Genomic DNA, 13,762 nt, shown 5'->3' on the forward strand with positions numbered 1-13,762 from the left:
AATTTTAGCCAAAATGAAAGCATTGTCAAATAGCACATAATATTTTTGTTTTTTTTTTGTCAGAAATTTATTCTAAGATTAAAAAATTAATATGTGTAGCTAATTGGTACGGAACTTTCATCCTTCTATTTTTCATCGTTTTGCCCAATACTTTAACCTATAATTCAGGTTATCTCAAATTACAATGCATTATAATGTGATATTAAATATATATATTGCATATTCCGTTACACTACTAACCGATATTATTTGTTGTAAACTTGCTTATTTCACATTCGCATTGATTGAATTTATTTTAAAATTTCGAAAATCAATAACACAAATCCAATTTTATACCAGCAATAAAATTTCATATATATATAAAAGTAATAATTATGACCAGCAGAAAATTGAAAAACATTACTATTTATAAATGTTGCGATGAATAAGCTAACGAATTTTGATGCATGTTAGCAAGAACAGTTGTTTCAGGAAAAATAATAGTTTGAAGAATAATAGTTGCTGATTCTATTATTTAACTTATCACTCTTCTCTTTTTCATCTTCTAAACAGTTATCGATAATGTAACATTTGTTCCATTCCGTTCAAAAAAAAAAAAAAAATCAAATTAGATGCCTAAGAAATTTGATAAATCATGACCTACGCAACTAATTAATAAGTTTAATACAATTTCTTCAGCATCTTTCTCCACTTAGTCCTTGTCCCTACCGATCAATTATCAATATTCCGCGACAAATTCACTTGCTACTTTAACTCATATCAACAGACTTTTTCACAATCATTTTTCACTCATTGATAATCTCAACAAAAAAGTGACAGAACCCGAATTATAAAAATGATCACTAAAAATTATTGTTAATTCAACACATATTTCACAACTTGTTCATTTCGCTGACTTACAATTATTTTAACTTACAAATAGCTGTTATAAGATTTGAACTCAAAAGGCAAATATTTTATACTATTCGATTCAGTGCATGTTACAAATTTCAGTTGATAAATATTATATATCACTTTATTTTAGTGATATAGCAGATGCAAACAGTTATCACCGACGAGTAGCACGTAACATATGTCCGCCACCTTCGAAAGGCATCGAACCACCGGATTTCTTTCCTTTTGCTGCGTCAGCTAATTCCTTCTCCATAAGTGAACGACATTTATACTCATACCTGTATTACAAGATAAAGTTTTAAATTAGAATATTTCTCTGTAAACATGATTTTAATAAACTACATAATCTCGACGCCAACAACCCTTCAAATTTTTAAGTGCGGACTACATAAATACAGTAAAGGAACTTTTAGACTAATCCGATTATACCACAAAATGATGATCACATACATAACATATAAAGCAAACAACAGAAGAAATAAAACAATTTCAATGGCCTATATCATTTCATTAGGAAGATTAAAACATCCTAACAATGTAGCCTATGTCTCCAGCAAAAAAGCATTGCTTTTCTTTTAATCAAGAAAAAAGGAGAGAAAAAGAGCTAACCTTACAAATTCTAGCTTTCCGGGAGTATAATTGGTATTAACAACTAATTGCGGAAGTGACCGCTCGGCTGCTTCCATTTCAGTCAGTGAAGTAGTCGATGACTTCGATTTTCCGTCCAAACGATGACCCGCACCAGTAAATGCTTTGAATCCACTACCACCCTTTCCTATTTCATCTGCAGCTGGTGTTGATGACATCGATGGCTGAAAATAACAATTAATTGACTTATCTTCAATTTCTTGACAAATCCAATTTTCGGTAGTCCAAGTTCAAATAAGACTTATTTGTTCAGAAAATAAAAACTAATTCATAACGAATTTGTTACACAATCGAACTCTTCGCTCTAATACACAGTGCGTGGATATAAGAAGTGCTGCTGTTATCTCAATCTCTGATACTGTAGATGAAAAGAATGACAGAAATTGTCAATAGTAAGATAAATCCAAAAACCTAAATTGTAATTCTTCAATGATATTTCCAATCATAAGAGGAATAAAGACAATTTGTATATAGAATTATTTTGGTGAAGGTCTTCTAATACTTATATTATCAGTATGAAAACTTAATTAATAAGAAAGAAATTAGAATGAAAAAAAAAAAGCATGCGAAACCTACTGCTGCATTTGAGCTGGATGCTGCATTTGTATTGGGTTCAACGTAACCCTCCGGTGCATCAAATTCCACATTCATGTCACATTCGATGATTGAAACAGCTCTTTCAGGTTTTACCTCCATCACCAAAAATTCCAATATTTGATCATTGTACTGAAGAAAAAAACTTTATCGATAAGAGGAAAATTATTAATACAGCGCTTCAAATACGATAAAATTTATTTTTAAGCAATGCAAAAACTATACAAATGAAAAGGTTGGAAATAATGGCAGAACTGCTATGTGGCATAGCTTGAGGTTCCTGTAATTTAATTAACTTAATTAATAATCATAAATTTCAGATCAAGGTAAAATATTTTATTGTCATTGCGCTTTCACAGTTCAAGCATTCAAACTGAACGAAGCAACTTTCGTAGTTTATAAATAGCAAAGATATCAAGATGACTAACAAGAGAGCAATATAAATTGTGATTCATATCCTATTTCTACTGACAAGCTAATTCCAGAACTGCCATGGGTATCAATCCTCCCTCAATTTTCTTTCTCACTGCCTCGTCGTAGAGGGCTGAAAATATAAAGTGACTAACCTAACGTTACACTCCTATTACCGGGTATTTAAAAGTTGTCCAGTATGTTCATGGATTTGTCACCGCACAAACTTTTGATCACTTTCAGTATCTTCTCCTAATGATAATTATTTTGCTTCAAACATTTGAAATCTGCAAACTATCCTAACTATACAACCTTAAATTATCTCAAATTCTTCTCTACAGAGTTACATTCTATTTCTATCACATTGTAAACGGTTGAGAGTGAAAATTCGGAGCTTTAAAAGCTGACCTCGACAGCAATAATGTCTCCCTTTGTAAGACATGCAAACTTGCGTAACTCGACTTCAAGTACTGCTCTCGGATTCGAAATAGCCAGAAAATCCGTAGACTGCGGCTTTAGCTTCGTATATGTAGCTTTCGGTAGTGTGGCATATGTTATTCGAACGCATTCACCTTCATTAAGGTGTAATTGGCGCATCATCTAAAAAAAAAAACTTGTTTTAGGGACGTAGTTTTGGCAAGACTGTTACGAATATGCTTTGCACATTCAGCTTGCTACATCACGCTTTGAGATATATAGCAAAGCAATTATCACATAAGTAAGACTCTTAGCATACCATTCGAGTATTATTACTTAAAATTTATGCAAAATTCGTCGAATTTATCTAATGATTTGTAGAAAAATGGCTTAGAATAACATTGCTTTTAAATACATGAATCAGTCTATTATTAGTTTCCCATTTTTCTGTCCATAAAGTTCCCAGTCCGATAATTGGAAATAATATTTTCTGCCACAGATGTTAACACTTCTTGATGAAATAAAATACTTCGTATTCATATTTTCATTTTTTAGAAGTTTCGCATAACATTTGACCTATGTTTCTATGATTTTCTGATCTTTTTATGAGTTCGACTTGAAACCAGAAGTTGCTCATTCTTTATGTTATGTCCAATAGTACTAACAACTTTGCGTAATTGTATACATTTTATATAAATTTACCCATGATGGAAGATAGCAACGACCCTCTTCAGCCAAGAATTCCAAAACGCCGCAGTGCGTGAAACATTTTGCATCAGTCAAATTTTGCACTTTGAACATCATTGGATATTCGATGTTAAGACGAACTAATAAATCTAGAGCCGATGGTGGAAGTAAAATCTGAATAAAAAAGAGGAACAAATTCAAAAAGAAAAAACTGAACTGTTGCAGTATCCCTCCGAAATTTTTTTTATAACTTCGCAATCTTTTTCAGTAGCTGCCAACATGTTAAATATTATAAATTTCCACGATTTAGGTAGTGCTTGCTCAATCAACATACATTCAGAGGCTATAGTGTAGGCGCAGAATGCTTTCAAAAACTCTTTCATTTTTTCTATTATTTTGAGAAAAAGTGGAAATAAATTTTTTTTTACTACTGCGACTGATAAAGAAAAGAAAATGTCTTTTTCTTCTATTCATATCAGAAAACAGAATTTCTTTCTCTGCTATCCACAATGAAAAGTTGGTCCTTCATTAACCGCTGTAGCTGGTAAGAAACTACTATTTTTCCTATGTGTAGCAAATCCAAAGGAATAAGATGAAACAAACAGAAGAAAATACCACTTTGTACATTTGGATTCAAAATTTTGTTTTTAAAATTTAAAAAAAAAAGATGGAATTCACATTACCTTCCCACCATGATTCAACTCATTTATTTTCTTCGTATCCGCTCCTTCATAAAATGCTGCCGAGAAGCATCGAAGTTGCAAATCAAAGGGGCGTACTGATGCCCCAAACATTATTGCTCCAAAACCATCGAACATCTTTCCAATTTGACTCGTACGCTGAAGCAATCTCTTTCCTCAAAAATTTACTCCAATTTGAAACACGGATAAAAAAACACAAGTTTATACTGTCAATATTTAATTTTTTTATCCATTTACCAGCAATCATAATCGTGATCTTACAGCAGCATTTAATTTTTAATCATACTTGATGGAAATTCAGAAAGTAATTCATTTAAATATTCATTTATTTCTCACATAATTTCCCCACTTTATATATCTATAAAAAATAAAAACAAAATAACGTACTGCTAGTTGTCAAAAAATTTCTTTTGACAAAAAAAAAAGATTAAAAATTTTAATAAGAAATAATCCAAAAGGTTGAAAATAACTGTTATTATAAAACGACAAAAAATAAAAAGGTAGAAAAAAAAAACATGAATTTGATACGAAATACTATAATTTTTGGAAATATCAATCGATTTCGTTAACAAAACAAAAAACTAGTAAAGGTGGTAGTAACATAAGATGCAAGTTTGACAAGCAAATAGTTGACAAGACTTAATCACCCCAGTAATATCTCAGACAATCAATGAAGCATTAATATTCATTTCATCGGATAGTAAAGAAAAACGAAGGGAGAAAACGAGGAACTAAATTTCACGGTATCATTAAGCAAAATCATATCCCAATCAAGAGAAGAAATAAAGATAAGAACATTTCAAACTTATCAAGTTTCAATTAAAAAATGCTAAACTTTACTCTTAACTGATAAAATACTCCAATAAATGGAAATAGTAATAGAAAAGTTATCAGTGTACAAAATGATTATAAAATATGCTAAGAGAATCATATGGGACAGAAGTGTTTTCATAGTGTGCTGTGGGCTATAGCGAATCAATTTCCATTTATATGAGTACCTCAGGTTTGTGCGGGAAATCTTTTATGGATTATTTGATGTGAGAATTTAGTCTCTTTGCTGAGATTAGTACAATTAGTGTATTTTACTGCAGGGATACTATTTATATAGACGCGGAGAAAGTATTTATGGTGGATTTCATGCAGTTAACGTTTTGAAAATTTTTTTTTTTATGAACAATTCGTTTGACTTTTCGATAGCTTTGTATTTGTGTAGAAAAGCTAAATGAGTTATAGATCTGTGCAGATTGATTGATTTGAATACACTAAATATTGTGGTGTGAAGTGAAGTTGTCTTATCAGGAAGTTAATTAGGGTTTTATTGGGTGTTTTTTCTTTTTTTTTTACTGTTGGTCTTTTACTTATTTGATTATTTAGTTTAATATAATGAATAGTGTTCATTTTGTGACTAATAAGGCAAGTTGATTTTTTTCTGAATGTCGATGGTATAATTAATCATATTTTAGCTGGTATATCAATCATATTTTGAGAATGACAAAAAAATGTAGTGTTTGCAAAATTTGATCTAAATATGAAATCCTCTAAGTTTTTTTTGTGTGTGATTTTTCGCTTTGTGAGTTGAAAAAGATGAGTTAGTACATTTAATAGAAATTATGTTCAGGTAAGTTTTCTTCGGTTTCAAGTCCTTCAAGTTAATTTCAACAGCGGATTTCAGGGCGAGAATAATGGCTCAGGAGGAGCTGTTAGAAGTATTACAGCGGACCGCTTCACTAAGTAAGTTGTTTTTTTTTTTTTCTAATTCTTATTCCTTTTTTGAAGTTATATTGTAAAAATCTTGCATAAAATCGGAATTACTGATGAGGAAATAACAAACGGAAGAGAATCGTACTATTCATGATATAAATAGAAGTGGTAAGAGTGTGTTCTTACCGTGATGTGGGTAAAAGATGGTTTGTAATAGATGCCTAAAAGTTCTGGTAGTTAAGATACTTACTATCTTTAGTTCCTTATAAGCTTATTATAAGCACTAGGAAATTTCCATTCTTAAGGTACGCTAAATAAACGCTAAATCATTTTAACTGTTTACAGTTAACGCATAATGTAAGCACACATTAAATTAAATAGCGTAGAGAGAATTGCAAGGGTTCAAATTTACATCCATAACTTTCACAGTTGTATAGTTGGTACTTTTTCCAGATCCAAATGATCAAACTCTTGCGTTGGATTATTTGCGACGTGCATGTGTTACTAATTTTGTAAGTCACTTCCTTCACTTAAATTCTTTAATATTTTTAAAATTCTTATCAAAAAGAAATAGGATTTTTGTACAATTGGAAAAAAGAACGGCACTCATTATTAGTTCACTACTGTTTGTTGTCTGATCATTTTTCTGTAATACTGCTATCTAACGTGACGGCAGGAAATGGAAGTTAGATGAGTCAGTCATATTGGTCGATAAAAATTTTCAGCCAGAATTCACGAAACAATTGTCAACGGTTCTTGCAACGCCATCCTATTCAAATTTTGTAAGGCAAGCTGCTGGTTTGCAACTCAAAAACGTTTTAGTTGCAAAAGAAGATGCAACTAAAAATGAATATCTTACGAGGTATTCTTTCATTATGTTCAGATTTTATCGAAGCGTAGTAAATTGCTTTGGCAAAAGAAAAGTGTTGAGCACGATGATGGACAAGACAAAAACATCTTGCTTAGTAGATTACCATCTGTTCTTGTGATGTGTTTGATTTCCTTAAATTTAGATCTAAGTGTTAAAATACGTTCACCATTGTATTGTGCTTAATAGCAGAGAGTTTTATTTGTATTCAATATGAATGCAAAGACAAAATCGCTAAAGCCAAAAAAAAGATGGAAATTTATCTTAGAATTGTTTTCAGGTGGCTTGCTTTACCAGTAGATGTTCGAGAGTTCGTGAAGCAAAACGTAGTTCGTACTCTTGGTACTGAACCTTTTAGGCCGTCCATTGCAGCTCAATGCGTTGCTGCTATAGCATGTGCCGAAATACCTTCACAAGTAAATTTCTTAAATGAATTTCTTGTGAGTTAACTATATGAGGTGATGCGCTGAATAAACAACTATGTTCATTAATTTAGTGGTAATGATGGTTTATATAATAAATCAGGTTTTATGTAATATTAAACTTTTATTTATTGAGTTCTTTTAGTACTTAAATTACTAGTATATTTGTATCTAAGTTTTCAGTGTTGTTTAATGTGAAGAAAAGTGTTATTGCAAAAAGAAACCTCAGAATATCCTGGCAAAAATGCTTCGGGCATCACTAGAATTAGGAGAACATAGGTCCACTTAAAATGGTAACAATCATGAAAATATATTGAAATATTATTTCAGATGTGGCCAGATGTTATAACTCATTTAAAGGATAGCGTAATAGCAACGAACAACAGTGAAATATTACGGGAAGCATCACTAGAGGTAGCGCTTTATTTCTGTTGCTTTTTTTTATGTAATTTTTCTTAATTTGCAATAAATTTGTAATAATTAAAATTTGAATATGTCTGTGATTATTTCCATAGAAGACTCATGGTGATCATAAGCGGTAATTGTTGCAAATCATAAACGATCAGCATCTACAACTTTCAATAATTTACGATTATTTAGGCTTTGGGTTACATCTGTCAAGATATATGCGGAACATTGTTAGAAAGAGAATCGAATCAAATTCTGACCGCTATTGTTCATGGTTTACGGAAGGATGAGCCATCCAATCATATTCGCCTTGCAGCTGCTAACGCCATGTTAAATTCGATCGAATTTACGAAACATAATTTCAGCAGAGAGGTCTTTTTTCCATAATGTTTTTCCACAATGTTTGTAAATATACACTTCTAATATCACTTCATGCTTTAAGCTACTGAAATTAGCTTTAAAGGTTACTTGTCTACTCATTTGATGTTCTTTATCCATTTCTCTAGATTTTTCGATTGTCTTTCTTATGACATGAAGCATAACGAACGAAACAACCTAAATAAATGTTATACGAGTAAGTAAATAAGTAAGACAGTAATTCTTTTGAAGTGATAAAATGAGCTGGTAAAATATTTTGTAAGCATTGCCTGGGAATATATTGAAATTTTGATGCACTGCGGAGGAGGTTATCTGAAAGTGATACTTTCCTTTTTGTTTATTTTTGAATTTATTTTTAAATACCATAGTCCGTTATATCATGAAATCGTAACAAGCTATCGTTTTCAATATGATGTAATAAATTTTAGAAAAGTCTATTTGTTTTAGAACGAGCGACACATGATTATGCAAGTGGTATGTGAGTCATCTCAGTGCCCTGAAACGGCCGTCAAAGTAGTGGCCATGCAATGTTTGGTCAGGATTATGTCACTTTATTATCAATTTATGGAGCAGTATATGGATGCACTTTTTCCGGTATGTCATTTGGAATTTTATGGAATTTGGATTTTGTTGTCTCTCGATTTTTGTTAACTCTCCCATCAAGTACTTAGATTTCTCTGTTTCTTTCAATTCTAAACTTGTTCCCACTGATTAAATTATATATTAGCTGCGAGAAATCCGTGGAGGTAGAGATTTCTTAAGTATCAATTGGTGGTCTTTGTAACCATAAAAAACTGTACAGTTATGCCATCATGAAGATACATATTTCAGATTAGTTTAAATGCAATGAAGTCTCAAATTAATGAAGTGGCTTTGCAAGGAATCGAATTTTGGTCAAATGTTTGTGAGGAGGAGATATCTCTGTCCGTAGAAGCTGAAGAAGCTCGAGAACAGGGCCGTGCTCCTGAAAATGTTTCGCGTCATTATGCACGTGGTATGTCTGTGTTTAATTAACCTTGCTTGAAGCCTGTGGTGAAGCAACTATTACAAATGAGTATAATAAGTTTATAATATGAATACATCTTTATTAACGTTAGGCAGGGAAGTTATAATTATCGAATGAGTGACTAGAGGAGGGATTCATCGTCAATCACTAGATCAGTCAGAGAAGGACTGATTCCAACTTCTTTTTGTGTTATTTTCAAAACTACATAATTCTAATTCTCATGGATGACTGACTCTTTTAACCTCTCAACTGCAACATTTCAGGTGCTTTAACTCATTTGATACCTATTCTCAGTGAAACATTGGCCAAACAGGAAGAAAGTGATGATGAAGATGATTGGAATCCAGCGAAAGCAGCTGGCGTATGCATAATGCTTCTTGCGCAGTGTACCGGTGATTCCATTGTTGAACCAATTTTGCCTTTCATCCAGCAACATTTGAAAAATCCTAGTTGGAGGTAATTTCTCGTATCTTATTCTCTTTCCCTAATTAAAGCAATATTACACCTTTTATCACATTTTATTTCTTTATTTCTCTTATTATAGATATCGAGAAGCATCTATAATGGCATTTGGATCGATATTGGATGGACCCAATGAAGCAGTCTTAACACAGTTAGTTGAATCAGCACTGACAAGTATTATTGCTTCCCTTTCTGATCCTCAGGTAATTCATTTTTAATTTCGAAATAATAAGCTTGAATACATTTAATAAGTCTTGTTTCTATGTGTATTAATACATGGCGTTTAAATCCGCACATAAGAGTTGGCACTTTAAAAAAAATTTTAAGTAGGTTAGGATAGTTACTATTAGTTAGTTCAAGTTTCGAAAGTGAAATTAGACTATTAAGGTAGTTTACAAAGAACTGTTCGCACCACAGAACTTTTTTTGATTCACAACATTTCAATTTTAGATATTAAAAAATAGCAATATCTGCAACAGTCAATAGCAGTATCCATAGTTGGTTACAGAAGGACTGGAAAAATATCAGTTTGTCAAAGTCAGTTAATATTATTCCATGTTCTTTTTGATACATTTAGCTACAAGTACGGGACACAGCTGCTTGGTGCATTGGGCGGGTGTGCGACACATGTGAAGAGGTGGTAACTCGACAGGAAATCTTAGCTCCGATGCTTCCAGCTCTGTCGACTGCTCTACAACAAGAACCACGCGTTGCTGCTAACGTTTGCTGGGTAATTCTTTTTTTTTTTTTTTTTTTTTTTCTGAACGAGCTTAGTTTAAATTGGAATGTAATTTGTGTTAGTAAATCTTAAGCAAAAGCGATTACTTGCATGGAAGAAATTACATAAGAAAAAAAAAATAAACTGATACGCAGGTTTTACTTTTGATAACGTTTAAATATTTTCATCAACCTCTAAAAGGGATTTTTTCCAGGCAATTTCAAGCTTAGCCAAAGCAGCTTTTGATATGGCGTGCCGACAAGGAACTGATAACAGCGGTCAACCCGAAACATATATATTGACTTCCTGTTTTGAAGGCATGGTAAACGAGCTTATTAAGGCTACTGACAGGTTGTTTTTTAAAAAAGCATGTGAGAACCAGTAAAAAAAGTACTGTTGCGTCGGATTTCTTTTGCTAATTTGATTTTTTTTAATATTTGGAAAAAAAATTTTTTTTTTGATATTTGGAATTTGAAAGTCTGGAAATTTTCTTTGTTGTTTCACTCGACTAATCGTTTATCTCATTTTTCAGAACATAAAGATCACTTTCACTTTAATTATAGACCGGATGCTCATGTGTCGAATTTACGAATAGCTGCCTATGAAACTTTGATGGAATTAATCAAGAATAGCCCAAAGGATTGCTATCCTGTAGTGCAGAATACCACAGTGATTGTACTCCGAAAATTGGAGCAGTTGCTGAACATCGAGAATTCACTGGAATCATTAAGTGATAAGGTTAAGCGATTTAAAATTAGTTTTTTCAGCTTGGTAATACTTCTATGAAAAATATTGTATTCAAATTACTGAACAGTTTTATGAACCAATAGCATGTTTTCTGGACTTTTTGAGTCTGGAAAGAAAACTAATTAGTCCTTGATGGTATTCTAAGGGAAGACGATACAGAAAAGTCTGGCAAAAAAAAAGCATCGATTGGAAAACGAAGAGTTGAATATCATTTTGATGAAAAACATTGTATTTAAACTACGTGTATCACGAAATTTCCACTTATATGAAATGGTAGTTAGGGCTGGAGAGATATATTGTTTTGAATTTTCCAATTTATTACTGAATTTTTTGTACCTTTCAGAGCCAGTTACGAGATCTAGAGTCATTGCTATGTGCAACGTTGCAATCTGTTTTGCGCAAAATGAGGCCGGAAGATACGCCTTATATTGGTGATGCTATCATGCAAGGTCTGCTGCAGATTATGCAAAGGTATTTTGACCCATAAAAATGCATTACTATAACTAAAAAATAGATCATTAGAATTAACATGATGAAAAGTTGTCAAATCTGAAATGTCAGAATTAAATTGGAAAGAGAGAAAATGAAATGAATACCGAGGAACTTTCAAGATGTAAACATAAAACTTCAGAACTGCTACAGATTCTTACTTTGTGTTCAAGAAGCTGCGTATTCATGATTTACAAGCAGATGTCATTGTTGTGTTAAGAGTTTTGAGGATAGTAAAATTTTGCATAACATTTAATAATTACTAACTATTCGTTAAATATCGGACTCTGGTATAACAAAATAAGCATTTATCACCTGTAAAAGAGCTAGAACGTATTTATCTGAGAATGTTTTTCTATAATCTGCTTGCATTCTATGTTGGGACTCATTGATCCCATTGTCGTGATTTTCAGGTGTGCTGGTAAAGAATGTGGTGGTGTCATGGAAGATGCTTTAATGGCAGTTAGCACACTTATTGAAGGTTTCTATTTTCTGAAATTTCTTTAAAAGATGATACATTTAGTTTTGCATAATCTAAGGTTGTTTAGAGTTAGATATTTTTTATATGGCGAACGCTTTTTAAAGATTCGAACAGATGCAACGACTAACTTGTTTATTTTTGTTTGTCACTTCCATGCAATATGGTTCCAGCATTGGGTTGTCAATTCGCCACATATTTGGATGTCTTCAAACCGTTTTTGGTAGCTGGCTTGCAAAATCACGAAGAAGGACAAGTATGTTCAGCAGCCATTGGTGTACTGGTTGATTTATGCCGTGCACTAGAGGCAACTTTGATGCCTCATTTAGATGAATTTATGGGGTTACTCTTTCAAATTGTGCAGGTTTGTTTTTAGTTTATAACTTTGTTCTAAAATTTGAGTTTTTCGTTAATCTAATTAATATAGTGCATTTACTTTCTAGCAAAGGAAAGATTAAGTATAAGAAAATTTGAAATTTGTCGATCAGCTTTTTTGATTGCGAAGCAAATCTAGACATGAACTTTATTGTTTCCTTTTTTGTTAGTAAAGCACTTATCTATGATTTCATTTTGCAGAGTAATAAAATAGATCGGTTAGTGAAACCAGCCGTACTGTCATGTTTTGGTGATGTCGCTTTGGCAATCGGTCCTAATTTTACTCGTTATTATGAATATGTTATGGCTATGCTAGTCATGGCCCTTTCTACTGCGAAAGTAGAAGATCCGGTTGGTGCAGATATGATAGCAGTATTTTTGCACGTTTTTCAAATACATACTTGCAACACATTATGAAATTTTATATATACATGTTTGCCATCTAATCAAGTCACATTTTAATCAAGTTAGATAAGAATAAAACGAAGAAATTTGCGATTTTAGGAAGACTACGATAATGTTGAATATGTGGAGCAACTGAGAGAAAGTTGTGTGGAAGCATATGCGGGTATTGTACAGGGAATGCGAACAACACAGAATAATGAACTTCAACAGTTGCAAGATCAAATACAAAATATGCTTGGCTTAATTGAACTCATTGCTACCAGTAATTCACCAGATTCACTGATAGGTGCAGCTTCTGGATTACTTGGTGAGTATCTCCTCTACATGCATCTCCAAGTTTACGGATATTGCAACATTCAGTCCCAAATAAATTTAATGCTCAGTTGTTGCATATATTCTTTGTCTCATACTTACTGATTTGGCTTTCTTTGTGAGTCCTGCAGTTGACATTAGTTGTCCAAACCACTTTTCCCTAGTTCCAGATAGGATTTGCTGATAATGAACAGATTAGAGTTTATAAAAGTTCTTAGCATTTAGAAAAGTTACTTGATGTTGTGTAGCTTGATCATGGTGGTACAAATGAAATTTTCCAAATTTTGGAAATTCAAAATTGAACATTATTTCAGGAGATCTAGTGACATCATTCGGTGAACAAATATTGCCTTTTGTCGATAATCAGAATATTTCGGCAATATTGACGAAGGGAAGACGAAGCAAAGCGGCGAAAACGAAGTCACTTGCCCTCTGGGCAACCAAAGAGATTCGAAGACTGAAAACAGCAAAAATGGAAAATCATAATTAAAGTGGAAAGATGAAGTCGAATTGACATCTTTCGTGAAATCATTAGAATATCTGGTTGCTCATGTTTGTTCATTTCATCAGTTCGATTGTTCTTATATCGCAGCTTTTGCTTTACCCGTCTGTCTGCCTGTCGTTTTTGAATTTGTTTTTGC

The 13,762-nt window shown here is 32.4% G+C and overlaps 2 protein-coding genes across 2 annotated transcripts; one reads left to right on the forward strand and one right to left on the reverse strand.

Moving 5' to 3' along the window:
* Window positions 1-1,048: 1,048 nt before the first annotated feature.
* On the reverse strand, window positions 1,049-4,469 carry Bma-ufd-1 (Ubiquitin fusion degradation protein UFD1 containing protein; the record flags this gene model as incomplete). The annotated part of the gene is made up of 6 exons (XM_001902930.2): window positions 1,049-1,172; window positions 1,504-1,706; window positions 2,119-2,268; window positions 2,956-3,147; window positions 3,667-3,825; window positions 4,335-4,469. The coding sequence occupies 6 exons, from the start codon at window positions 4,467-4,469 to the stop codon at window positions 1,049-1,051; spliced, it is 963 nt and encodes a 320-aa protein (XP_001902965.1).
* A 1,565-nt stretch (window positions 4,470-6,034) lies between these two features.
* Window positions 6,035-13,611, forward strand: Bma-imb-1 (Importin beta-1 subunit, putative; the record flags this gene model as incomplete). The annotated part of the gene is made up of 19 exons (XM_001902931.2): window positions 6,035-6,083; window positions 6,507-6,565; window positions 6,779-6,915; window positions 7,202-7,337; window positions 7,674-7,757; window positions 7,944-8,123; window positions 8,577-8,723; window positions 8,961-9,123; window positions 9,399-9,591; window positions 9,680-9,800; window positions 10,175-10,327; window positions 10,530-10,666; window positions 10,879-11,053; window positions 11,406-11,533; window positions 11,965-12,032; window positions 12,203-12,393; window positions 12,606-12,755; window positions 12,909-13,116; window positions 13,436-13,611. The coding sequence occupies 19 exons, from the start codon at window positions 6,035-6,037 to the stop codon at window positions 13,609-13,611; spliced, it is 2,655 nt and encodes an 884-aa protein (XP_001902966.1).
* Between the last annotated feature and the right edge of the window lie 151 nt (window positions 13,612-13,762).

The sequence above is a fragment of the Brugia malayi genome (assembly GCF_000002995.4).
Source record: "Brugia malayi strain FR3 genome assembly, contig: Bm_v4_Chr3_scaffold_001, whole genome shotgun sequence".
Classification (NCBI taxonomy): domain Eukaryota; kingdom Metazoa; phylum Nematoda; class Chromadorea; order Rhabditida; family Onchocercidae; genus Brugia; species Brugia malayi.